This window comes from Myxocyprinus asiaticus, chromosome 37, assembly GCF_019703515.2.
Source record: "Myxocyprinus asiaticus isolate MX2 ecotype Aquarium Trade chromosome 37, UBuf_Myxa_2, whole genome shotgun sequence".
Taxonomy (NCBI): domain Eukaryota; kingdom Metazoa; phylum Chordata; class Actinopteri; order Cypriniformes; family Catostomidae; genus Myxocyprinus; species Myxocyprinus asiaticus.
The window spans coordinates 3486480-3512048 of record NC_059380.1 but is presented as its reverse complement, the minus strand read 5'-3'; the positions used below and the strand labels follow the sequence as shown (position 1 = coordinate 3512048).

The window sequence follows — 25569 nt, the reverse complement described above, 5'->3', positions numbered from 1 at the left end:
TAACCCTCCTTTTGCATACAGAATCTACATACACCTTTTGCATTCGTGGGTCAGTTTTGACCCGGTGGAATTTAAGCTTATAAATCATTCTTAAGTCGATGGTTTTCATTTAAGTCATAAATAACTTCTTAACTGTTCATACATGTAATAAGATATTTTTCGCATGTTAACTAAGAAATATAAAAGTTGCTAATATGCCATATTTTTAGAAATAATACAATTTACGAATTCTTTGACATTTCAAAATATACATTAACAACATCAAAACCAGTGTGATACATGTGGAGACATATTTTTATCAACATTTCTGTGAAATTTATATTAACATCTAATGTGAGAATTACTAGTAATTTGAATGCATTTCCTATTACTCATAACTGCATACAATACATTACAATACAACTTGGTGGTTAAAATGTATTAAATCAACGTATTCTTTTTTAACTTATCACAACAACTGTACAACTCAAGAGTACAACATTAATATGTCTTTACTATGTTTTTAAGCAAAATCTATTCTATTTACTCTCATGAACTGCCGAATGTTATTGCGTCATTAATGCTTGCATGCTGGTTCAGCATCAGATGGCTGCAGAGTAATATTGTGTAAAGCCACAGTTGATGCCCGGGACAAAACTGACCCGCAAATGCAAAAGATGCAACATATATTGTTTTAAATGGTTCTCTCTCTCTCTCAATTTATAAAAAAATCGGAAAAAATAAAAAATAAAAATAAAAATATTATTATGTGTATTTTGATAGTCTTGACAGTCACAAAGTTTGGTTTCCATACTAAAAACTATGTGGTATTTAAAAATGATCTACCTCTCCCCGGTCAAAAATGACCCGAACGCAATAAGAGGGTTAAAAATAATTTTGTGTTTTTGTATTAAGGTGAAGAAAGATGGTGAGTTCATTTCTAATTAGTTTCTCGGAATAGTCCTCATCGGTCGTTTTTTTTTAATTTTTTTTATTTATTTATGTTTATTGTAAACTGGCTACATTTTATATGAGGAAAAAACCTGCAGTATGTCGGTTCAAATGGGTTAGTTTAAAACAGTTCATTAAATTAAAGCAGTAACAAGAAAAACATTTAGTATAGATTGGAGAAAACCTTCCTTTTAGCTAATCATAATCTTTTCTTTTTGTATTGTTCACTCATCTTTTAATATCCTAATACAAATAATCAAATTCCTCAGTGGATATTTAACATCCATGATGTGGTGAAACTATGCATTTTTGATTATTAAAATAGGCAAACCAAAACCTAATAACTGATAAATGATTTAATGACAAAGTATGATACAAAAAATTCTATATTGATTTAAGTGGTAAGACAGTCTGGTTAGATTCTTATACGTATGCTCTAACAATTGTGAAGAAGAAGAAAATTCCTATTTTGCATTAAGTATAATAAATGACACTATCTGTAGAGACTGTAATAGAGAACTTCGTATTCGCTGGCAGATATCAATGTCTTGTAAAAAATACAATGATAATAAAAGACCATTTAGATGATTTGAATAAAGCACAATAATGTGATTTTGTTTGGTTAAATTCAGTACAGCCTTCAAATCAAAAACTCACCTAAGTAACTTCGAGGCACATTGATACATTCAAGTGATAAAGCTGCACTAATAAATAAGTACAAATAAAATATACAGTAATGCTAAAGAACAATTAATTACTATGGCAGTATGAAGCTCTTAAGCTTATCAGCCACACAAAAAGATTTGTGCAAACAACAATTACTTCTACTCTAAATAAGTGAGTGTATCTGTGCATGTGTGAATAATAAAAAGAAAGAGACGTTTGAGTTGATGGTTAAAAGTGTTAAAAGTAACGTTTCTTACGAGTGTATGAGAGCGCTGAAGCTGGTATGTCTTCTCAGGATTCTGCTGATTGTGACTAAACACGATTATGTTCACCTCTGTCATAACATTCAATAAATGCATCTTCCTGCAGATGAAAAAAGAAAAAGAAAAACAGAATTATGGGCAATAGTGGAATGCAGAGTCTTACGGACCTGCAAAAACATGATCCCATTTAGACATTGATAAAAATTGAAAGAAAAGAATTTCACACCTTTGAACACAATGCATTATGTATATAATACCGCAAGCACTTTCAGCTTTTAATCATGTGCAGGATACAGGGCTGGGGAGTAACGGAATACATGTAACGGGATTACGTATTTAAAATACAAAATATAAGTAACTGTATTCCACTACAGTTACAATTTAAATCATTGGTAATTAGAATACAGTTACATTCAAAAAGTATTTTGATTACTGAAGAGATTAATTTGCATTTTATTGTCATTTGTTTCATTTAATATTTAGTCCTTTCAGATGGAAAACATTTATACATATAAATGATGTGATCCAAAGTGCATTTGAACAGCGGTGAAACACTTTCTTATGATGTGTTACATTCATACGAGCAGACAGAGAAGTACGTTTGAAGTAAGTTTGGAGCAGAAGAAATAGAAATAAACCTTGTGTAAATTGTCAGCTTTATGCCAAGATAAAATGGTATTTCTAGCCATTTTACATGCACAAGTTACCAGACACGATCTTATTTTTTTTGTCAAGAAAATTCACGTTGGATCATAATTTCTTTTTTTCCTAGTAAGACCTTTGATATTAGGGCAAAAATCATATTCTTGATAATAATTTTTGTATTGTATTCCTGTAAAAATATCTAAAAATCCTTAAAACAAGATTAGTTTGATTTATCTTGTTTGAGAAGCAACACTGCATAAGATATTTCGGTTTTTCAGAGAATGTATTTTTAACATGTGAATCTTGTCTTGTTTTTATAGTCAAAACAAGTGAAAAAATCTACCAGTGCTGAAGAAATAATCCAAAGTATTTAGAATACATTACTGACCTTGAGTAATCTAACGAAATACGTTACAAATTACATTTTACAGCATGTATTCTGTAATCTGTAGTGGAATACATTTCTAAAGTAACCCTCCAAACCCTGGCAGGATATGAATAATAGATATCTATAATTAAAATGTTACTAGTTAAAATGCTAATTCTTAAATATAAGTAATGCAGTTGATATATTTTTGATATTAGAAATTACAGTTGCAATAGTACAAATGTTAATTCTTCTTTTTGAAAATGACATCATTACTTTGATATCAAAAAAGGAATTTCAACTAATAAAAAATATATTTTTTGTTAACTGTATTTTCACTAGTAGAATTTCACACTGATCTGTTATTCATTCCAGTTCAAAACAAAATTACATATATGTATAATTAACATCTGATTTCTGTAGTTGAAATTCCAATTTCACATATCAGCAACACATTTCTTACTAGTAAAAAATAATCAGTATCAATAAATATGTTACTAGTGCATATGTCCATTCCTAATATCGGCAACTGAATTTCAACTAGTAAAAATGCATTTATATATATATATATATATATATATACTATATATGCAATTTGGTTTTCACTAGCTTTTTTTATTTTTTAGATTTATTCATTTCAATTTCATCAAATTGATTCGTGTAATGTTTAACAAAATTAAATTAAACGTCAGATATTTCGTTTTTATTTTATTTTATTAAAGATTACTCAATTCAATTTAATGGACTTCTGTTATGAAATTGAAATGCGTAAATCTTAAAATTACTTCTTTGAGTGTAGTGTTGTTGGTTTTCACTAATGTTAATTACAGATATCTGTTCTTGTGATTGTAACTAGTAAGAAAGCATTTTAAAATATATTTAATAATTATCCAATTCATTGATATCTGTTATCCATTTCCAGATATTTGAAAATAAAAATTGCCAGTTAGCATTTTTACTAGTTGCAATTCAGTTGACATTTGCAGTAGTAATAATGTAATTTTTGATATAAAAAAATGATAACTTTTACTATTAAGAAGTGCATTGCTGATATAAGTATTTGGAATTTCAACTAGCAAGAAGATAATTATAGATATCTTTAATTGTGTTTTAAAAAGGAGTGAATAACAGATCATTGTGAAATTCTTCTAGTAAAAATTATCAGTAATTTTGTGAGGTTTTTTACTAGTTGAAATTTCATTTTTGATATAAAAAATTTGCATTTCCACGAGTAATGATGTCATTTTGATCAATACAATTTTTTACTAGTGCAAACAAAATTACTGATACCAAATCGCATTTTCACTATTACAAATTCCTTTGTTAATACAGTATCAGTAATTAGCATTTTAACTAGCAAAAATTTAATTGTTGATATTTATAATTCATATCCTGCACGTGATTAAAAGTAAATTTGGCTCGCCATAGATTTCTTGGGTGTTTAGTCTTTTGACTGTTTTGCAAGTACAAGTGTAAAATAAATCATTTGAACGGTTGTCAAATTAAAATTCAGCACATTAAGACAAAGGAGATGTGTGAAAAGTGTTGTTTCTATCACAAACATTTTAAGACAACTATTTTTTTTTTCTCCCAATTTGAAATGTCCAATTCCCAATGTACACACTAAGTCCTCGTGATGGCGTAGTGAATCACCTCAGTCCGGGTGGCAGAGGACGGATCCCAGCTGCCTCTGTGTCTGAGACCGTCTACCCGCACATCTTATCACGTGGCTTGCCAGGCGTGCCATCGCGCATGTGGAGGTTTCACGGCAACCACGCCCAACTCACCACGCGCCCCACTGAGAGCAAGCCACCTTATAGCGATCACGAAGAGGTTACCCCGTGTGACTCTACCCTCCCTAGCAACTGGGCCAATTTGGTTGCTTAGGAAACCTGGTTGGAGTCACTCTGCACGCCCTGGGATTCGAACCAGCAAACTCCGGGTGTGGTAGCCAGCGTCTTTACCACTGAGCTACCCGGGTCCCTGGGACGACTATTCTAAAGGGTACAAGAATTAATCATTGTTCAATGAAACATAACTTTAACAGCAATTTATCCAAACTTTGTTACCATACCTCTCAAATCCCCTTAGCAAGGCAGAGTTTAATGCCTGCAAGTAAACGGACTGGTGACCAGAGCCTTCCAGCAGCTTTGCCTCAGTTGTGCACATACTCCAAAGTACATCCACAGACACCGGGACCGTTCGCATGTCCTCATCCTGACTCCCAGCATAGTGGCATGATGGCCAATCTGTCTCAAGATATTCATCATCCATCGAGGGTCTTAGCTGGGCTCCTGCTGTCCTGTAGACCTGGGTGAAGAACAGTTTGGGTTAACCACCTAGAGAGGGACACTGGACCAGGCTGAACAGCTGTCTGAGATCTTCCAGCCTCATTCCAGAGCCGTGGGAGTCTGTAGCCAGCACGTGAGTGTCCGATCCCCTGCTAATGAGGCAGCAGACAAAGCTGCTGACCCTCTGGAGGTTCCTGTGGTGGGCCAGGTCTTCCAGGACCTTTTGGGTTTCTTTCAGACCCAGGAGAGAGTGGAAGATGACCGTGAAACCCAGACATTCGAATGTCTGGTTCAACATCTCTGAAAGGATACAAATGAGATGTTTAGAAGAAGAAGCAGATGTTTTGAGCACAGGCACGCTGACCTACAAATTCTGTCCCTTTCTCACAGTTGTGTCTGAAAATGTATCTAAAGAGAAATAAACAGACAGCTGATTAGGTAATCTTGGAGCACTAAAGTAAATGGACAAAACGTGGAATTTTATAAATATCTTAAAGCGTGATTTCCCCTTACCTGAGGGAATGACTTGAGGGTGTTGCATATAATCCCTTAGACACTTCTCTCAGGTAAGTAAAACCATGAAGAGATGTACTACAGTGAACTAGGTTTTACCGTAATAAAATTCTTCTGTTAGGAAACGACATGTCTCTGCCAACGTTCAGAAGATCGGAAATGTCCCGACCAACACTTAGGCAATTTTACCACATAGAAAATACTTTAACTTTAGAGTAAGTTTTTATTTCATTTTAAAGACTATTAATGTTTCTCAGTATTATTAATGTCTAAATTATTGTCGTGTTGTCACGTGCCACCTATTTCACAGCCTTTTCACAGCACTTTCCAGGATGCACCAATCACAGTCGTTTATGATTACTGCATAAATATTTTTTCAAACTCATTTTCTAGAGGATTTCCATTTGTATCTGAGGTACAATCCTCGAATGCAATCAATTCAAACACTTTTTTTGTGTAACTTTTTCCTATGTAAACATCCTGAGTTTCGCATGCAGACCAGTTAATGGAGGATTCTGTGTTTACAGCCGGCCGGCAAGTGTCCTTTCGAGAAAGACACCTTTAAAAGACTAAGAGTTGGATTAGAGGTGCAAGACGTTAAGATGCTTCTATAACTGTACAGAGAACTAATTGCCATCCCAAATTAAGAAGATTAGTTTTGGTCAGTAGGGATGTAGGATATTCAGTATATACAAATTTGCGACACATCACAAATAAACTTGTGGTATGATTTTAATGCATCCATTTCTACAGTTTATAAAGATGCAGAGAGTATAAAATACTGGGCACATTTCTGGGTTTTGTGTGTTCCTAATAGATCGCCCTTCAGCTTGCTAGCGATTTTAAGCGAACTCTTAGCGATTGCGTGACTGTCAAATCTGTACTTCTGCAACAGATTTCATCGCTAAAATGGTTCAAACTGGGTTCTCCCTATCACGAAACATTTGCCTCGGCATACTATACTCTTCAATTGGTTGTATAAATTTAGCTATTTCTTCATTTTTAGAAATCTTGTAACTCTTAAACTATAAAGGCATACTTAAGTAAAAAAATAAATACACTCTTAAGTTTAAGGGAACCTTTAGCATGATCTTAAGGGAAAATTACACTTAAGGTGCTTTATGCAACCAGGCACTGTTCTTAAAGAAATATTCCGGGTTCAATACAAGTTAAGCTCAATCGTCAGCATTTGTGGCATAATGTTGATTACCACAAAAATTTATTTAGATTCATCCCTCGAAAAAAAAAAAGAAGCAAAAATTGAGGTTACAGTGAGGCACTTACAATGGAAGTGATTGGGGCCAATTTTTGGAGGGTTTAAAGGCAGAAATGTGAAGCTTATAATTTTATATAAACACTTACATTAATTCTACTGTTAAAACTCATGTATTATTTGAGCTGTAAAGTTATTTAAATCATAATTTTTACAGTCATTTTAGGGTTTTAGGGTTTGCTGACATTACATCGTCATGGCAACGAAGATAAAATTGGATGTAACTTTACACAGAAAAGGTTAGTAAGTGATTTTATCACACTAAAATCATGGTTACATGCATATTATTTATGTCTTGTGGCTATACTTTTGAAACAGTGAGTATTTTAACATTCAAAAATTGGCCCCATTGACTTCCATTGTAAGTGCCTCAGTGTAATACACATTTTTGCTTTTTTTAAAGAAAAGGAGGGACGAGTCTAAATTAATTTTTGTGGTAATCAACATTATGTTACAAATGCTGTCGATTGAGTTTAAATTATATTGAACCCGGAATATTTCCTTAAGGTCTGTTCACATCACAAAAGGGGGAAACACACAATATTAACATTATAAAGCTGTCTGTATCATACTGTATATGATATATGATTTTCTAATGCCTTTACATCATCAATATGATGAATACTTTGCTGAAAAACCTGTTGTATGCAATGTTTTCCTCTTTTGTAAGTCGCTTTGGATAAAAGCGTCTGCCAAATGAATAAATGTAACATAAATGTAATGTACTAGATGTCTTCTGTCTCCTGGTGAACATTTCTGTGCTCTTTTGTTGTTTTGTAGTGAAATCTTTGCTAATTTTGATAAAGTAAAAGTAACTAAAATGTTTATATTGTTGCTGATCAAAGTTAGTATTTGCTGAATTAAATCAACTTGTGCTTGCTTGAAATTTTGTACATTATTTTATAGGATAATCGAGTTAAATTGCATGTATCAAATATGATACAACAAGCTTTTGAGGTATATCTCTCAATCATTACATTACATTCATGGCCACCACAATAAAAAAACTCAGAGCTTTGAAAATACTGACAAATAATAAGATATATTTGAATTGGGAACTGATATTTATACAGATATGAGTTTTTATAGATATGCAGCCCATGCGCCCCTGAGACCAACACTGAAACACGATCAAGGGGACCAGCCCAAGAAGGAGCACCCGCACCGACAAAAAGAGAAAAACTACTGCCCACCCTGAGGACTAAATTGCTCTCTCAAAGACCACATCCTACTTAAGATACCCCAAGATTTACTACTGTGACATGTATGGGCTAAGAGAAATTTAAATAACAAAATTCTTATATAAAGATGAATTGTTGGGTCTCAGGAGGATAATGACCTTTAAAGCCTGATGTATCAAATATGAAAAAAATAATACAAAAAAAAAATCACATATTATTATTATTATTATTATTATTTAGGTTGTGTCTACAGTTACAAAAACAGCTCTAAAAAATATTTTACAAATCTGACTTATTTCATATTCTATAGAGTTCAGAAACAAAGGTGTGTTAAACTTTCAAACATGATAATTTATGTTATTTTTGTTATTATTTTGCCTTGTGGAATACATGTTAATATCTGTTGTGTTAAGCAGCTTCATCTGGGTGGTACTAAATAAGAGCAATTTCTATGATCCCTCTTTAAAAAAAAATAAATAAATAGATATACATCTTGCAGATTCTGCAAGGGGTATGTACATTTATGAGCAGAACTGTTACTTATTTTTTATTTAAAAGGAAAAAGCTAGGAAGAAAATAATTAACAAACATTCTAGAGGTTAAATATGTGATTTCTACAGTCTTACGGTAGTTCTACCCAGTCTTTCTTTGGGCAGGGTATTGCTCAGGAGAAAGATAAGTGATTGTAACTCATCATTCTCCAGGTTTTCGATCACATCTGCCATTAGAACCCTGTTTAAATGAGATCAGTTACGAATATGCAAACTTTCAGGTGGGTGAAAATATTCCCCAAGGTATTGCTGCATGGATTTTCCCAAGATAAGGCTATTCATTACCTTGACTATAAATTAACCAAATGGGTAATCTTCATAGAAGGAAAAATAAAGATATAGCTCACCTGTAATCCAAGAGGACTCCTCCTGTGTGTACAATTCCTTCAGCTTGTTGTCTGTTGCTGCTGAGAACTTTCTTTAGAATGTCAAAGCGTTTCATTCGGAGCATGAGCTCCATCAGAAGGGCATCACCTGCCTGAGACTGGCCTGTTTGATTTTGTTTCTGTCTGGCAAAGGCCAGCAAAGCTCCTCTTAAATCCTCCACACAGCCGTTGGTGAACAAATCTGTACACAGGTACAGAAGGGTCCTACACTCCTCCTTGCTGAGAGATGCTGTAACACTGTTAACCATGATCGAATATCCATCTGCTATTTCACTGTATGATCCCTAGGATATATTGCTCACAGTTTGAGCAAAACAAGCAGTCATTGTAAAAGCTAGGAGAGGGATGTGTTTTTATGCATTTTTAAACATCCATTGTTTACTGTAAGGTTTAGATGAGCAAAGAAATTGGGAAAGAAGAGGATCTTTAGGAAAATGTAATTTTAAAATGATGACATGTGAACATACCCTTCTATCTTAAAGGAATATTTAAGGTTCAATACAAGTTAAGTTCAACTGACATATATTTGTATTATAATGTTGATCACCACAAAAAAAGCAAAAATCAAAGTTACAGTGAGACACTTACAATGGAAGTGAATGGAGTTTAAAAGGCAGAAATGTAAAGCTTATAATTTTATAAAAGCATTTACATTCATTCTTCTGTTAAAACATGTGCATTATTTGAGCTGTAAAGTTGCTGAAATAGTCGTTTTTGCGGGATTACAGGGTTCACGGATTTACGTCGTCATGACAACGAAGTTGTAAAACTGGATATAACTCAGAATAGGTAAATAAATGCACTAAAAAAATTATTTTATCGCACTAAAATCATGATAACATATTTTTAATGTCTTGTGGTTATACTTTTGAAACGGTGAGTATGTTAACGTTTATGGATTGGTCCCATTTACTTCCATTGTAAATGCCTCACTGTAACTTTTTTTTTTTTTTTTTTAGAAAAGAGGGAAAAGTCGAAATACATTTTTGTGGTAGTCAACATTATGCCACAAATGCTGTCGATTGAGCTTGACTTGTATTGAACCCGGAATATTCCTTTAAGGCACGAGGGTCCGTTCCCTGCTCGTCGTGGTGATGAGGTTTATAGTAGATTAGTGTCACTGAATGGCTGGATGTCTGAGTGGTGTCCTGAAAATAGCATAGGATTCATAGACAATTGGAAGAGTTTTTGGGGTAGACCTGACCTGCTAAAGAGAGACGGACTCCACCCCTCCAGGGAAGGTGCCGCTCTCCTCTCTAGTAATTTGGCTCATAGACTTAATAGTGATAGTATTTGACTAACAGGGGCCCAGGTCAGGAAGCAGACAAACTGGTTAATCCGAACGTCTGCTAGCTGCCATGAGACATCACATAGGTCACATAAACTACAACATATAGAGACTGTATCACCTAGATATCATATAGGGACTGTGTCTGTTCCCCGAACTACCAAACACAAAACTCTCACTAAATCATTTAGAAAAAATATGAATTAAAGATTACCATCATATGAAGGTAGGGCTTCTAAACATTAGATCTCTTTCAACCAAAGCACTAATTGTAAATGAAATTATTACAGATCATAGTTTGGATGCACTCTGTTTGACTGAAACCTGGCTTAAACCGGATGAATGTATTAGTTTAAATGAATGTACTCCCCCAGGTTATTATTATAAACATGAGCCTCGTCTGAAGGGTCAAGGAGGAGGTGTTGCTAAAATTTACAGTGAAGTTTTTGGTGTTACTCAGAGGACAGGATATAAGTTTGTCTTTTGAACTAATAATGCTTAATGTGACACCGTCAGATATAAAAATCTCTGTCGTCTTTTGCCTTTCCTACAGTATATAGATCACTCGGGCCGTATTCTGATTTCCTTGGTAAATTTTCACATTTTCTATCAGATCTAGTAGTTACTGTGGATAGAGCTTTAATTGTTGGTGAATTTAACATTCACATAGATAATGAAAATGCCACATTGGGATTAGCATTTATCGATATTCTCAACTCTCTTGGAGTCAGACAAAATGTGACAGGACCAACTCAACGCCATAATCATACGCTAGATTTAATTGTGTCATATGGAGTTGATGTTGATACTATAGAAATTCTACCGCAAAGCGATGAGATCATTACCTCGTCTCTTGCTTGTTGCGATCAGCTAATGTCACTCAATCTACACCATGCTAACGTTCGGGTAGAACTATTCTTTCGACAACTAAAGATAGCTTCACTAATAATCTTCCAGAATTGTCTCACATACTCAGTAAGCCAAAAAGTCTAGAAGAACTTGATGTAATAACAGAAAATATAAATTCATTCTTCTCTAACACTCATGATAGTGTCAACCCCCCTTCGATTAAAGAAAATTAAATAAAAAAATCCCTGCACCATGGTACAATGATCACACTCATGCTCTCAAGAGAGCAGCTCAGAAAATGGAGCGCAAGTGGAAGAATACAAAATTAGAGGTATTTTGTGGTGCATGGAAGGATAGTGTCTGTAGTTGTAGACAGGCACCAAAATCTGCCAGGTCAGCATATTATAGCAAACTCATAAAAAATAACCACAACAATCCTAGGTGTTTATTCAGTACTGTGGCTAAATTGGTTAGGAATAAAGTCTCGACTGAACCAGATATTCCGTCACAGCACAATAGTAATGAATTCATGAATTTCTTTACTGATAAAATTTAAATCATCAGAAATAAAATTGGAATTATGCAATCATCTGTCACAGTACCTCAGAAAACAGTATCTCATAATTTTCCTCAAGGGCAAATTCAATCTTTCGCTGTCATAGGTCTTGAAGAGCTAACAAAACTTATGTATGTTAGATCCAATAACAACTAAGCTCTTAAAAGAGATATTTCCTGTAGTCTCAGAACCTCTTCTTAATATTATTAACTCCTCACTAATCCTCATGACATGTCCCAAGAAACTTTAAAATGGCAGTTATCAAACCGCTTATTATGAAGCAACAGCTTGATCCTGGAGAATTGGCTAGTTAGAGACCCATTTAAAATCTCCCGTTTATGTCGAAAATACTAGAAAAGGTAGTGTCCTCCCAACTATGTTCATTTCTACAGAGAAATAGTATATATGAACAGTTTAAGTCAAGATTTAGGCCCCATCACAGTACAGAGACTGCACTTATCAGAGTTACAAATGACTTGCTCTTATCTTCTGATTGCTGCTGCATTTCTCTTCTAGTGCTTTAAGATCTTAGTGCTGCCTTCGACACCATAGATCACGCCATTCTCTTGAATGGCTTGAGAATTATATTGGCATTTGTGGACTTGCATTAGCATGGTTTAGGTCCTATTTAGCAGACCGCTACCACTGTGTTTGTGTAAACGAGGAATTGTCAAATCAAACAAAAGTTAAGTAAGGAGTGCCACAGGGTTCAGTTTTAGGGCTTCTGCTTTTCTCCTTATATATGCTTCCCCTGGGAGATATTATCAGGGATTGTGGAATAAGTTTCCACTGTTATGCTGATGATACCCAACTTTATATTTCTTCAGAACCCAACAAAATTTCACAATTCTCCAAATTAGCAGAGTGTATCAATGAAATCAAAGGTTGGATGGCCAGACATTTCCTTCTACTCAATTCCGACAAAACAGAGGTACTAATGATTGGACCAAAAACCTCTCAAAATAAGCTGCTAAAATATAATTTGACTCTTGATGGATGTACTGTTACATCGTCTTCTACTGCGAAGAAATTAGGTGTTATATTTGATACCAATCTGTCCTTTGACAATCAAATTTCCAATGTTTGTAGGACAGCATTCTTCCACCTCAGAAATATTGCTAAGTTACGAGACATGCTCTCTGTTGCTGATGCCGAAAAACATATTCATGCATTCAAGACCTCAAGATTAGATTATTGTAATGCATTACTGGGAGGATGTCCTGCAAGTTCAATAATAAACTTCAATTGTTTAAAAATGCAGCTGCCAGAGAGCTTACTACAACCAAAAAATATGATAATATTAGCCCCTTTTGTCATCGTTACATTGGCTGCCTGTTAAATTTTGTATTAATTTTAAAATTTTGTTGATTACATACAAAGCTTTGAATGGTCTAGCTCCACAGTACTAAGTGAGCTTCTACAATGCTATATTCCATCACGTTCATTACGATCACAAAATTCTGGCCTGTTAATAGTTCCTAGAATATCAAAATCCACAAAAGGAGGTAGATCATTTTCCTATTTGGCTCCTAAACTATGAAATAGCGCTGTTCGGGACGTAGACACACTCACTCAGTTTAAGTCTAGACTAAATACTCATCTATTTAGCCAGGTATACTCCTAATTTATCCATCAACTCACAATTAGGCTGCTTTAGTTAGGTCTGCCGGAACCAGAAACATTTATCATGCTCTATAACTCTGTAATAAATTGAATGGCATCTACGCTAATATTGTTCTATTTTTTTTTCCCTGTCTCAACCACGGGATTCATATCTGATTCATATCAGCCGGCCAGATCCAGCTCTGTTCCTGCTTGGTGTCGGACTCCACTGCTATATGTCTCTGAGTGATGACGACTAACAGAAGTCGGTGCCAGCCGGACATCACTTCAGTCTATTCTGATGGACTTCAGAGGATGAACTGATGCCAACTCCAACCATAAGACATGGGATACTTCATATGCCACTGCCTGAACCTTGGATTTAGCATGAACCCCACCGAAATGACCTGCCGGTTGAACTGCGATGCATCTCACCGATCTCTGCTTGCATCACCTTTGTCTGTTGATGGACTACACTCTTAAAATGGAATATGTAGACTTTCAATTATTTACCATCAAAAGCCTTCATCAGCCAACTAACAAAGGATAATGCATCTATGTGTACTTCTGCAGTTAATCCAGGATGGACTTCAAAGACATTAGTCATTAATCTTACAGTTCATACAAAATCTTTGTTTAAACACTAGCCCTTAACACTTGAAATGATGTGAGTTGTGAAAAGTGCTATACAAATAAAAATGACTTGACATGAAGTGATATTTTCCCACACTAAAACCCTCAATGTCTACATGTCATGTGGCCATAAAGTAATTTACTTCTGTTTAGCCTATTTTGACCACTACGTCACATGTCTGATATATTTAAACAAGCAGTCCGGTGTAGATTATTCCAAAAATTAAAAAAAACAAAACAGTCTAAGACAATTGATTTGGTCAATTGATAATTAAAAAGAAGGAAAGATTAAAAGTAGGCCTATCAGATAAGAAAGAGACAAGTTGTGTTGCTGAAGGGGCCGTTCACACCGAACTCGTTTTGTGTTCATCCGCTGTTTTTTTCCCTGCGTAAACATGTGCTAGATCAGTGGTTCCTAACCCTGTTCCTTGAGGCCCCCCCAACACTGCACATTTTGTATATCTCCCTTATCTGACACACCCAATTCAGGTCGTGGAGTCTCTACTAACGTGCTAATGAGTTGCTAATCAGGTGTGTTTGATTAGGGAGATATCCAAAACGTGTAGTGTTGGGGGGCCTCCAGGAACAGGGCTGGGAACCACTGCGCTAGACAGATGTCTCTGACCATTGCACCTGTTTCTTTTATAGCGCAATAACGCGTTCGGTCTGAACACGGGAAGGATAAATTCTTTCATTTATGAACCGCAAACACATTGCCACACTCTTTTGTTTAGTTCGTGCTCATTCATTCACTCGTTGATCTGACTCATCCCTTGGAGTATTTACTTCTTTCGTCTCATGTCATTAGTGTTAATATGGGAATTATATAACACTTAGGTACAAGGGTGTAGATGTGGCTTGAACATTTGGGGGGGGGGGGGGGGGTTGCAGCATGAGCATGAACATTATTGACGTTTCCATTGATCATGGTATAAATGGGGGGGGAATCTATGCCCCTGCTTAGGTACACCTAAGTGTACACCTAGGTATGTGGCAGCTGAAAGGGTTGTGTACATGTAAGTGCTTTAAAATTGAAACAACAAATGAGAAAAAACTTTATTAAAAATAATTGTAAATACATCAACTGTCATACACAGCCAGTGCATATAATTAAACACGTGCGTGCATGCTATAAAACAAAGTTTGTGCTTTGAAACCATGTTTGCAGAAAAAGCAGCCTAGTTCGTGCCAGAAGACAATATTAAATGTTATTCAAGTGTGCGTGGAACAGTTTAAGGCTGGCCCAATTGCAAAGAACAGATGTTTTATTATCCATGCCATTAATAAGTGTCAGACATTGTGCAGCACAGCAGTTGGAATTGTTCCCTAATTTAAACAGACCTGTGGATAATTGCAATTACTTCTCCAAAAAGATGGTTTACACCAGGCTTTTCAAACTGGGGGCCACAAGGAGGTTCGTCACGGAAAAATATTTTTTTTCCAAATGTAAAAGTTAAACTAATATTTTTTTCTTTTACATTATTACTTCTCTCTGAAGAATGGCCATAAATCATAAGATTTACGGAGTATTCCGGGTTCAATACAAGTTTAGCTCAATCAATAGCATTTGTGGCATAATTACCACGTAAATTAATTTTGACTCGTCCCTCCTTTTCTTTAAATGTGCACTCAGTAACACACCTAGCGGCTTGGATGCAGCATCATTTAAAATCAATAGTTTTTAGTTTCAGATGCCATTGTAGAAATTTTGAATTCACAATCAGCCATGATTACTTTAATCAATGAAAGTGTCACATAACAGGACAGTTACTGAGATTAAGTGAGTAGTATTCGGCTGGTCATGTGATTCATGACATGGCAGCTCCCATGTGCGGACCCTCTCCATGTAGAATAAAACAGCTTTTATAAGGTTACTTAATTAAAAATAAAAAGTCTTAATTTTAATGAGAGTGGTCATGATTTTATACTTACATTGCAAAATTACAATTCATGTCTTTAGCAGTTAAACTTTTTTTTTTACCTTTAAAAAAAGCAAAAATTGAGGTTGCTGTGAGGCACTTACAATAGGAGTGAATGCAGCAATTTTTTGGAGGGTTTAAAGACAGAAATGTGAAGCTTAAAATTTTATAAAAGTACTTGCGTTAAATCTTACGTTAAAACTTCTGTATTACTTGAACTATAAAGTTGTTTAAATCACTGTTTTTACGGTCGTTTTAGGGTTTTAGAGTTTACGACTTTACATCGTCATGACAACAAAGTTGTAAAGTTGGATATAGTTTTACACAGAAAAGGTTAGTAAGCAATCTTCTCACATTAAACTCATGTAAACACTCATATTGTTCACGTCTTATGGCTATACTTTTAAAACAGTGAGTATTTTAACGTTTACGGATTGGCCCCCATTCACTTCCATTGTTTTTGTGGTTTCTCACATGAAAATGTCTAGCTACCTTTATGTTTTAGGAAGGGGGTCATTATATTTGGGGGTCCTTGGTATCAAAACATTTGAAACCCCTGGTTTACACCAAACCTGCCCACAAGACCTTCTAATAATTACTCAGATAAAATATCATAATAAACTCAAATGATGAGAAACAGACTCCACCACACCTAAAGTACATGAGTCAGATGTTTCTGTTGTTTAATACCCCATTCTCTGGAACTGAGCCATTATGTTTAAAGTGATGTGAAACAGTCTGTGGTTTTTAATGGCTGATATCCTTAGTGAACACTGTCATAGCACCATTGTTACACCTGTAAAAACACAAAGCACCATACCGTTTGTAATACTAATGATTAACAGTTAAATGATTTGGGACTTACTCATATACCTCGAGCAGAATATAACACTGTAATAATAATAAACTCCCCTGTGCATGGAAGACAAAATGTGTACAAAGCTGATGAGTCTACTTGGAGTGTAATATGCCGCTTAGTTTAGTGGCAGACTCATGTCAGGTTAAAATCAACACATTCTGACTAACAAAAGTAGAAAACAGTAAATGGGAACTACTAAGGACATTTAAGTGGAAGTACGTGTCACACAGCACTAAGTGAAACATAGCTAACTCAACCTCATGGAGAGAAAACGATGTTATCCTGATTGAACAGAATGTTTTAAGGCGGAAGTCAAATACTTCAAATAGTTGACAAGACAGAGAAGATTCAGAGTTTTCTGTCTCACTCAGTTTTTCATGGACTATGCCTACGTCATCTTGACTTATACTATCACCAAGCAGTGTGAAAGCAGCATATCATAAATGCAAACTTTTTCAGTTACTGATGCCATTGCAGAAATGCGCCAAGTTGGCTGGTCATGTGATCTCAACATGGCGGCCCCTATGAGGCGACCCGCTCTGTGTAAACTAAAGCAGCTTTTATTAGGCTACAGGATTAACTGGATTCATGTCACGTGAGTGCACATGATTTAAAACATATCTTTTTCAAAAGTAGCCTACTATTCATTCCCAATATGTCAGGGCTCCAGACTGTGACTAAAACTGGCGCAAATGCGCCAAAGAAAATAATAATTGCAACAATTTAAAATCTAGTCGTCTTTGGCGACAGTGGGGAAATGCTTTGTGTGCGTTAATTTGCAGATTTGTCAGATATCATCTGTGTCTTCCACCAATGTTCACATTTTCTGTTGAGATGAGCTCGCTGCACGCAACAACAAACACAGTGTGAGCCACGATGTCCGATTCGCAGACTAATGACTCTTTTGAACTGGGTCTTTTTAATCAATCAGCCGAATTCACGAAACGGGATTGAACTTAGGAGCTCAGGCTAGCAGTTTGAATCAGAGTCACTTTTTCAGCGAATCCTACAGTGAAGCCATCAGTGAGTTCACAGCTGGGCAAGTGTATCTGTCTGCGTCCCGCAAGATGACTGTAAGCGCTGTATTTCTGTGGCACTTTGAAAATGTCTTTGTTTAGAGAGATCCCGCTTAAACCCACCCCAGCAACGTAACTCAACCAATGGCATGAGTTGGGGGCTGGAAATTTAAGCGCAGCGTAGTTCTAGCGGGAAAACTAGCAGCTGTACATTATTGCACCATTAGCTAGGTAACTCCTAGCCAATCACATGTAAGCCATTGCTTTATAAGTCTGCTCACAATCTATCACATTGAGTTTCAGTGTGCTAACACAGCAACCTCCACCACCCCACCACCACCAGTTGAGTCCCGTCCTGCATGGGCGTAGGCTCCTCGCCCCTGCCTCCTATTTCCGGCAGGATATGATGGTTCCGAGTACAACTTCTTCGGACCGCCAGACGGGGCTTACGCCAAAGAGAGACATTACATTTCTGTTTTATACTCATCAAATAATTGTCATCTTAAATTTCACTCAAGTCTACGAGTCTAGGGGGCGAGGGGCTTATTCAGAATTTGTTTTTGAAAAAGTTTATTTTTGCAATTCCGTTTGGTGGCGCTAGTGTCGCAGGAATTACATACTTCAGCTTTAAATTATACATTGCATATCATATTATTAAACTGAAGATATAAATTGTAAAATTAAACATTTATCTGTTCTGTTTTCTCCAGTTAGCTCACAAGCTAAACAGTTAGCCTATGAGCTTAGCAAACCGCTAGCCAATTAGCCTGCTAGTTACACAGTGGTACAGCTTCTTCTCCTCTTCATTTCATCATGTTTCTCCTTACTGCCGCCACCTAGTGATACGGCGTAATGATTCTATTCAATAGAACTTTAAAGTTGCAATATTTTTAATAATGTTACAAACGTATCATTTTTTAATCTTGTGGTTAAGGTTGAGTTTAGGGGTAGATGTAGGGTTGCTGCGGGACTTAAAATAAACACAACAAACACAGTGTATGAATGTGACATCCAACGGTTTTAAGACTTCAACATTTTGCCGGTTATTTAAAAGGGGGCGTAACTTGTAGAGGGCGTGTCTTGTTGTAGTCTTGCAGGGCGCAGACTGACCCTTCTCTAACTGGGAGCACATGGGAGCACATACACTTCACCGGAGTCCCCGGTGATTCTGGGCATGTTTATAATTAAAAGTCCAATGAAATATACTGATTTTTAAAACTATCGGCTGATTAATCGGCTATCGGCTGTCTTTCTCCGACTTTTTATCTTGCTTCTGAACTGCCATCTAAATTGTGCAATTTGGCAACTAAAAACAGCCATTTGGCTCCTAAATGTTTCAAATGTTTCAGTTCAGACTCCATAGTCATTTTGTTTTGTCTTGAGCCCTGCATGTGTAATGAGGAAGACATTACTGAGTGCTGTGAGAGCTTCTAACATATGTGGCATGCTGTCATATACCAAAGAAAATAGTTTCGAATTGTGCCTCAGTTTGTAAAAACAAACTAAAATGTGACAACAGTTCAGTACACGTGCTAACAGTTTAAGTCTATGGGCCAATGTACAATGATTTCCATGATTGAACACATTCGTTTGTTTTTTCAAAGTGAGGAATGAATCTAATTATTCTCTGTAGTAATCAAAATGTGTAGACAGAGCCAACACTGTCTCATAACAATTCGTAATAATTGGTATAAGATGGCAAAATTGTAAAAGATATTGAACGACTTGGCTCATACGAAAAGGTACAACTTTTATCCCCAAAGAGATCGACCAATCAACAAATGGAATTTCAAATCGATACAATAAAGGCATCGAATTTTAACTAGCCTCCTATCCAACACTTTATTTTTAGAAAGGAAACGTTAATAAACCATTTTCTTTGTAATCATTACATATTTATTTATGCAAAGCAAATGACTGATGTCAAACTAGGGGTGCACGATTATGACAAAAAATCATATTTGACGATTATTTCCCTTGATGTCGTAATTGCGATTAATTTCGATTGATAGAATTTACATTAAATACTTATTTTGGGTGGAGCAACTGCATGCCGTATTCTTTATGATGGCCACACCTCCGAAACAAGTTGAAAATGTATTATTTTTTTTGATCAATGACTTACTCAAAGCAGGCAACAGACTAATCTGTGATTGGTAATAATGCTCAACTGCTGCAAAAACAAATTTAAATAGAAAATTTAATCGACAATTTTGACGCAACATGAGTAGACCTACATGGACTGCTATAATTGACACTTTTCAAGATTAGGAAATTGTGGCAGCTGTAATTGTAATTTCGATTATTTTTTTAAAATTGTGTGGCCCTACATTAAACCGTAATACACTTCCCTCATCTAGTTTTTGACACAATGTTTTCTTTCTTCCATACTACACAAAAGTTATTTTCCTATTAAAATCATGGTTAGGTTTGGGGTTTGGGATCGGAGTTAAACGTAGGAAAAACAATAGAACACTCATTCAAAATCCTCAAGTTTCTTTGTTTTCTGTGATATACAATAAAGGTAGACCGATATATCGGTTTTACGATATATCGGTTTTACCGATTAATCGGCACCGATAGTTGCTTTTTGGAACTAGCGATTATCTGCAAAAATCTATGTGACAAAAAAAAATTGAATATATGGAAATGTGTCCCGTCAGCACATACATCAAGTCTCCAACTTCATATCTTGTAAATAATAATAAGCCATATTCCTCAATAAACATCATCTGGTAAAGTATATACTGTACATATAAAACTCTTCATCTGGTGAAAACATAGGCTATAAAAAGCTTAATTCTGTGAATACTTGAATACAGAACATTGCAAAAGAGCCACGTCTCTGTCATTTCAAAATAAGAGTCCCTAGTGTGTTTCGGGCTTGTTTATAGTTAAAAGTCCCACATTATGAACCAAATCTTTATTCTTATGTGTGATTATTATTAGGATTTTTGTTGAACAATAAACAACATCTTGGATTTTATTTACTTTGGACTCTTGTAGTCTCTTTGTGCCCGTCATAGTAAGGAAAGACTAGGAACATTTTTATAGGTTATTTTATAAATCAGTTTTAAAAACAATCGTCCGATTAATCGGTTACCGGCCTTTTCCACCACCTTAGTTATCGGTATCGGCAAAATCTACTTTCGGTCGATCTCTAGTACACAAGTGATTTTACTATTAAAATCAAGGTTAGATTTATGGTTTAGGTTAGGGGTTACACTTTATGGTTAGGTTTAGGTTAGGTGTTAAACTAAGAAAAAAACATATGATCATTGATCATTGGTTTATTTATCTCTATTTCAATAAATGTCAGGCATTTCTGAGCCAACTCGAACAATTCCTTCGAATTTTCCATCTCCTACTATTATTATGACTTCTCATAAGATCAAAGTAATTCCATCTTTTCCATTTCACAAAGCAGAAGTTGCCTCAACATCTATCCTCTTTCCCCGGAGTGTCCCGGAAAGTGTGTCAGAGTCCAGGAGCTCAACCACATTGTACGGGGCGCAGTCCTCCAACCCCATTTTCCCACACATCCACCCACAGAAGCCCTTCTCCAGGTCCCTGACCGCCAGCCACCATTCTCCAAACACCCATGAGAGCTGGGTCACAGTGACATACACCGCCATACATACACACAACGCCATGATCAGCACCGGATATAACAGGATGAGCAAAGGACACACTGTGATCTTGTGCAGGAAGCTGCGTTCTTCATTGTAAACCAGAAAGACGTTGTACCAGGTGAGCGTTCCATAGTAAAAGGACGTGATGAAGGAGAGGAGGAAGATGAATGGAGAGCAGGAAAGGCTCCAGAGGAGAACATGTGGGCCTTGGCTGATCCCTAACGTGCAGGGTTTTTCCTTGGCTTCGGCGGCCCCGTCACACTCCGCATCTAGACGCTCTTTAGAGCGCGCCATATCTCTCAACTCTTTATCAGTGAGGGTCATATAGATGTCTACCATTTGGCCTTTCCGTTTTCCTCGTGTGATGGTGCCAGTCAGGGTCACAAAACGGCTGTCGGGAGGTGTATCCTCCTCTTCTGTGAACGACAAAGACAGATTTTCCATAAAGGAATATTCCGGGTTCAATACAAGTTGAGCTCAAATAATTATAATTATAAACAAATAAGCAAGCAATTTTTGTTTTAAATTATGATTAATATTTGAAAAACCTTTGTCCACCAAATCAAAGTCATGTGGTGTAACCAACATGTTGTTGTTATGTGATAAATAAACAAAACAAAACAGAGAGGACGCCTTTAGACAGGATTGTGTGTGAAGTTTAAAAAAATATATATGACATATTTTTACATTTTTATGAAAATGCATATTTTGTTCAGGTCATATGGTGTTACCTTGAGAAAACGACTTAAATAAATAAAAATAAAATAAAAACTACCTTGAAAAATATGTTTGATAACTTTTAAATGAAGTTGTATATACTCATGTATTCAAGTTTTCTAATACTTTTTACTTAATGGTTACGCCACATGACATTTTTAAAGTTATTAAATCAATTTCTTGATGAAAACTCTATAAATGTTTTGCAAAAACCAACATAGACACGATGATTACATTTCTTCAAACTTGACACATTTTAAACTAGACTGTAAAAACAAAACAATATGTTACATTTACAGTAAAACACCATCAACTGTTGGTGCCAGAAATTTTCTGTAAACAGTATTTTATGGTAAAATGACATGTATGTTCTTGTTAAATATATTATAATTTTTTTACCGTACACGTTAAGATAACTACTCATTAACCAATAAACGTTTTTTGTTTTTTTTACTGTAGAATTTTTATATTTATTTACTTAATAAAAATAAAAAATAATAATAACAAAATAAATAAATATATATATATATATATATATATATATATATATATATATATATATATATATATATAAAAAGAGAAATCTTAAAAAAATAAAATGAATAAATAAATAAATAAATTATATATATATATATATATATATATATATATATATATATATATATATATATATTTTTTTTTTTTTTAAGATTTCTCTTTTTTTATCACCTTGGACAACCTTATTTGTGAATGACCCAGACAGGACGTTACCAAACACAGGCAGCATCACAGTGTTTGTTTTCACCTTCTTCAGGTGGAGGATCAAAGGTTCCATCCACATCCGCTGAGGTTCCTTCTCCTGCATCCTCATCCTCCAGATCAGAGCGGTAGATGATCTCTTTCTTTTTCTTCTTCTTCTTCCTCCGTGTGCTGGTTCCCTCCTCCTCCAGTATGTTCACTGGGGTTTCCTCTGTCCGAATCACTCCCTCCAATTCCATACCAGAGGTGTCTCCAGATGTTCCTTCACTCATGATTTGTTTCCCACTGATGTATGATGATGTCAGTATGATGCTGGACTGCTCAGTGCCACAATCACCCCTGAAGATGGTGGTGATGTCTTCTGATGTTGTCTTCTAGTATAGTGAAAACAGCTTATGATATGTTACTTTGCGTTGCATGCACTGAATGATAGCATCACTTACTATCTATTGTCCTACAACAGCGCCCAGTTCGTCCCCAGTCACCACCCATGTTTACTATCTGCCCTTGATGTACACTGATGTGAAAAAGTACGATGCTGAAGAACGCTTACCTTGCATCAGTTGCATAGAAAAATGCATTGAGATGTCGCTTGCTTATATTGTTCAAATGATGATTTTGCAAGTCTTCACCACATGTCCCGTTGTAGCGTTCGGGTTATTTGTTTTTTCCGGACAGTGCCACGCCGGAGATCGCGTCCGAAAGCGTATCCCCCACTCTCGCCCAGCGGAATGCGATTCTTCAGCCAATCAGCGGCGAGCGTGCTGATGGTGGGCTCTTGACTCTGCCTGGCAACCGGCGCTCCACAGGGGCCTAAACATTTAAACCACAAGATGCCAGCAAAACCGAGTAATTATTGATTCCTGACAATGCCTGTACATGCAAAAAAATAAATAAAAATAAATGAATAAAAGAATAATACATATAAGAATATAAAATACATACATAATAATAATAATAAATATAAACATATAAATAATATGTACATTTATTGAACATGTATTAAAAATACAAATAAATTAAATAAATATATGGGTTAAATAAAATACAGCTCTGGAAAAAATTAAGAGCCCACTGCAAAATGATTAATTTCTCTGGATTTACTATGTATAGGTATGTGTTTGAGTAAAATGAACATTTTTGTTTTATTCTATAAACTACTGACAACATTTCTCCTAAATTCTGTATAAAAATATTGTCATTTAGAGCATTTATTTGCAGAAACTGGTCAAAATAACAAAAAAGATGCAGTGTTTTCAGACCTCGAATAATGCAAATAAATACTAATGTTTTAACTTAGGAAGAGTTCAGAAATCAATATTTGGTGGAATAACGCTGATTTTCAATCACAGCTTTCATGCATCTTGGCATGCTCTCTACCAGTCTTTCACATTGCTGTTGGGTGACTTTATGCCGCTCCTGGTGCAAAAATTCAAGCAGCTTGCGCATGGGCGTATCAGCCGCTGGGGACGTGGGAGACAAATCCCCCGCACTCTTTAAAAAGGTGATTTTTGTCCCCTGCACTTTTCCAAGCTAAACCCATACCGAGTCCAAATGGTGTATTTGTATACAGTATTCTTTGCGTTTTATTACTTTGGGCTGATTGAGCGACCATCCAGCCAATCACAGGTGAGTTTCATGAGCCGAAACATCCCTTACGTAATACGCCATCAGTCAGACAGTCTAATCAACACGGCTCCGTTCATTTCTACAAAGCTGCTTTCAACAATGCTCATTTATCCATGTTTTTAATCGGCATTGATGTTGATCTAAATGAATAATCTAGAGATGAGGAACACACAAATGAGAGATATTTATCGGCATATGGTTCTTGATTGGCAGCATTACATGAAATGAACTGCAGAATAAAAACAAAGGACAATCCGTCTTTTAAGCGCACATTGTATTTGGAGTTTATATCAGTGCATGAGTCTTCATTACGTTTTTTACATTATGTTTGTGAGATAATAGTTTGATCGGTTCTTTTAGCCAATTTAAGCAGATGACTAGATCTGTGTTAAATATGTAGAGCTATTTTTAATATCAGATCCTGTTCTTTACCTCTATGTTGGTGTGCAGTCGACAAACTGTAGGAAAAAAGATAGATCTGCTGTGTTCTTATAACACTTAACACTGAAGTCAACAGATATGTAGACATGCTTTTATATACATGAAAACGTACGGACATTATTGAAACTATTATTATAAGATTATTATTGTTGTCTTTTGATAAAGTCATGCTCGGCAGCTCACAAACTGTAGGGAAATTATACATTTGCTTTGTTCTTATAATGCTTAAAATTTCTAATAAATTGTAGACATACACATTTTAAAGGATTAAAATTTTCTTTTGAATGTTGATTCAGTGACTAACTCATTTCACACAAGACACACATTTGTCACCACCTTCTGGCATCACCAGAAATGGTCACTGAATCATTAAATGGATCCGAACGAAATTTGGTGAACGTTGTCAAAACACTCGAGCCACTTGGATACATTTAAATCCCACAATGCACAAGCAAAAAAAATAAAATTGTGCACATGCACAGTTGTCATTATTGTAACTGATTAAATAATTTATTCAGGACCAGCTTGTGCTCAGTCTTTTACTGTCATGTGTGAAACAGAAGCAAGTGCTCCACAAGATGCCCTTTATTTTTGCAGCTAATTTTGCAAAATTGTTCAATTATT

The 25569-nt window shown here is 35.6% G+C and overlaps 2 protein-coding genes across 2 annotated transcripts; both read right to left on the bottom strand.

The window, feature by feature from the left end:
- Positions 1–1687: 1687 nt before the first annotated feature.
- Positions 1688–20812, bottom strand: LOC127427757 (CASP8 and FADD-like apoptosis regulator). Its single transcript, XM_051675547.1, is given in 6 exon segments — positions 1688–1711; positions 1854–1959; positions 4946–5462; positions 8767–8861; positions 9028–9350; positions 20780–20812. Coding segments are annotated over 6 exon segments (1098 nt in total).
- Positions 20230–23582, bottom strand: LOC127428013 (transmembrane protein 169-like). The gene is made up of 3 exons (XM_051676046.1): positions 23429–23582; positions 22922–23249; positions 20230–21836 (listed from the first exon to the last, which is right to left on the bottom strand). The coding sequence occupies exons 2-3, from the start codon at positions 23145–23147 to the stop codon at positions 21205–21207; spliced, it is 858 nt and encodes a 285-aa protein (XP_051532006.1). The 5' UTR covers positions 23148–23249; positions 23429–23582; the 3' UTR covers positions 20230–21204.
- Positions 23583–25569: the final 1987 nt, after the last annotated feature.

What these genes read in the sequence shown, in the direction of transcription:
- LOC127428013 (XM_051676046.1), bottom strand. Translation starts at nt 23,147, where the DNA reads ATGAGTGAAGGAACATCTGGAGACACCTCTGGTATGGAATTGGAGGGA. An exon ending in TGATCCTCCACCTGAAGAAG is followed by an intron (nt 21,837 to 22,921) that starts GTGAAAACAAAC and finishes TGTCGTTCACAG; the next exon opens with AAGAGGAGGATACACCTCCC.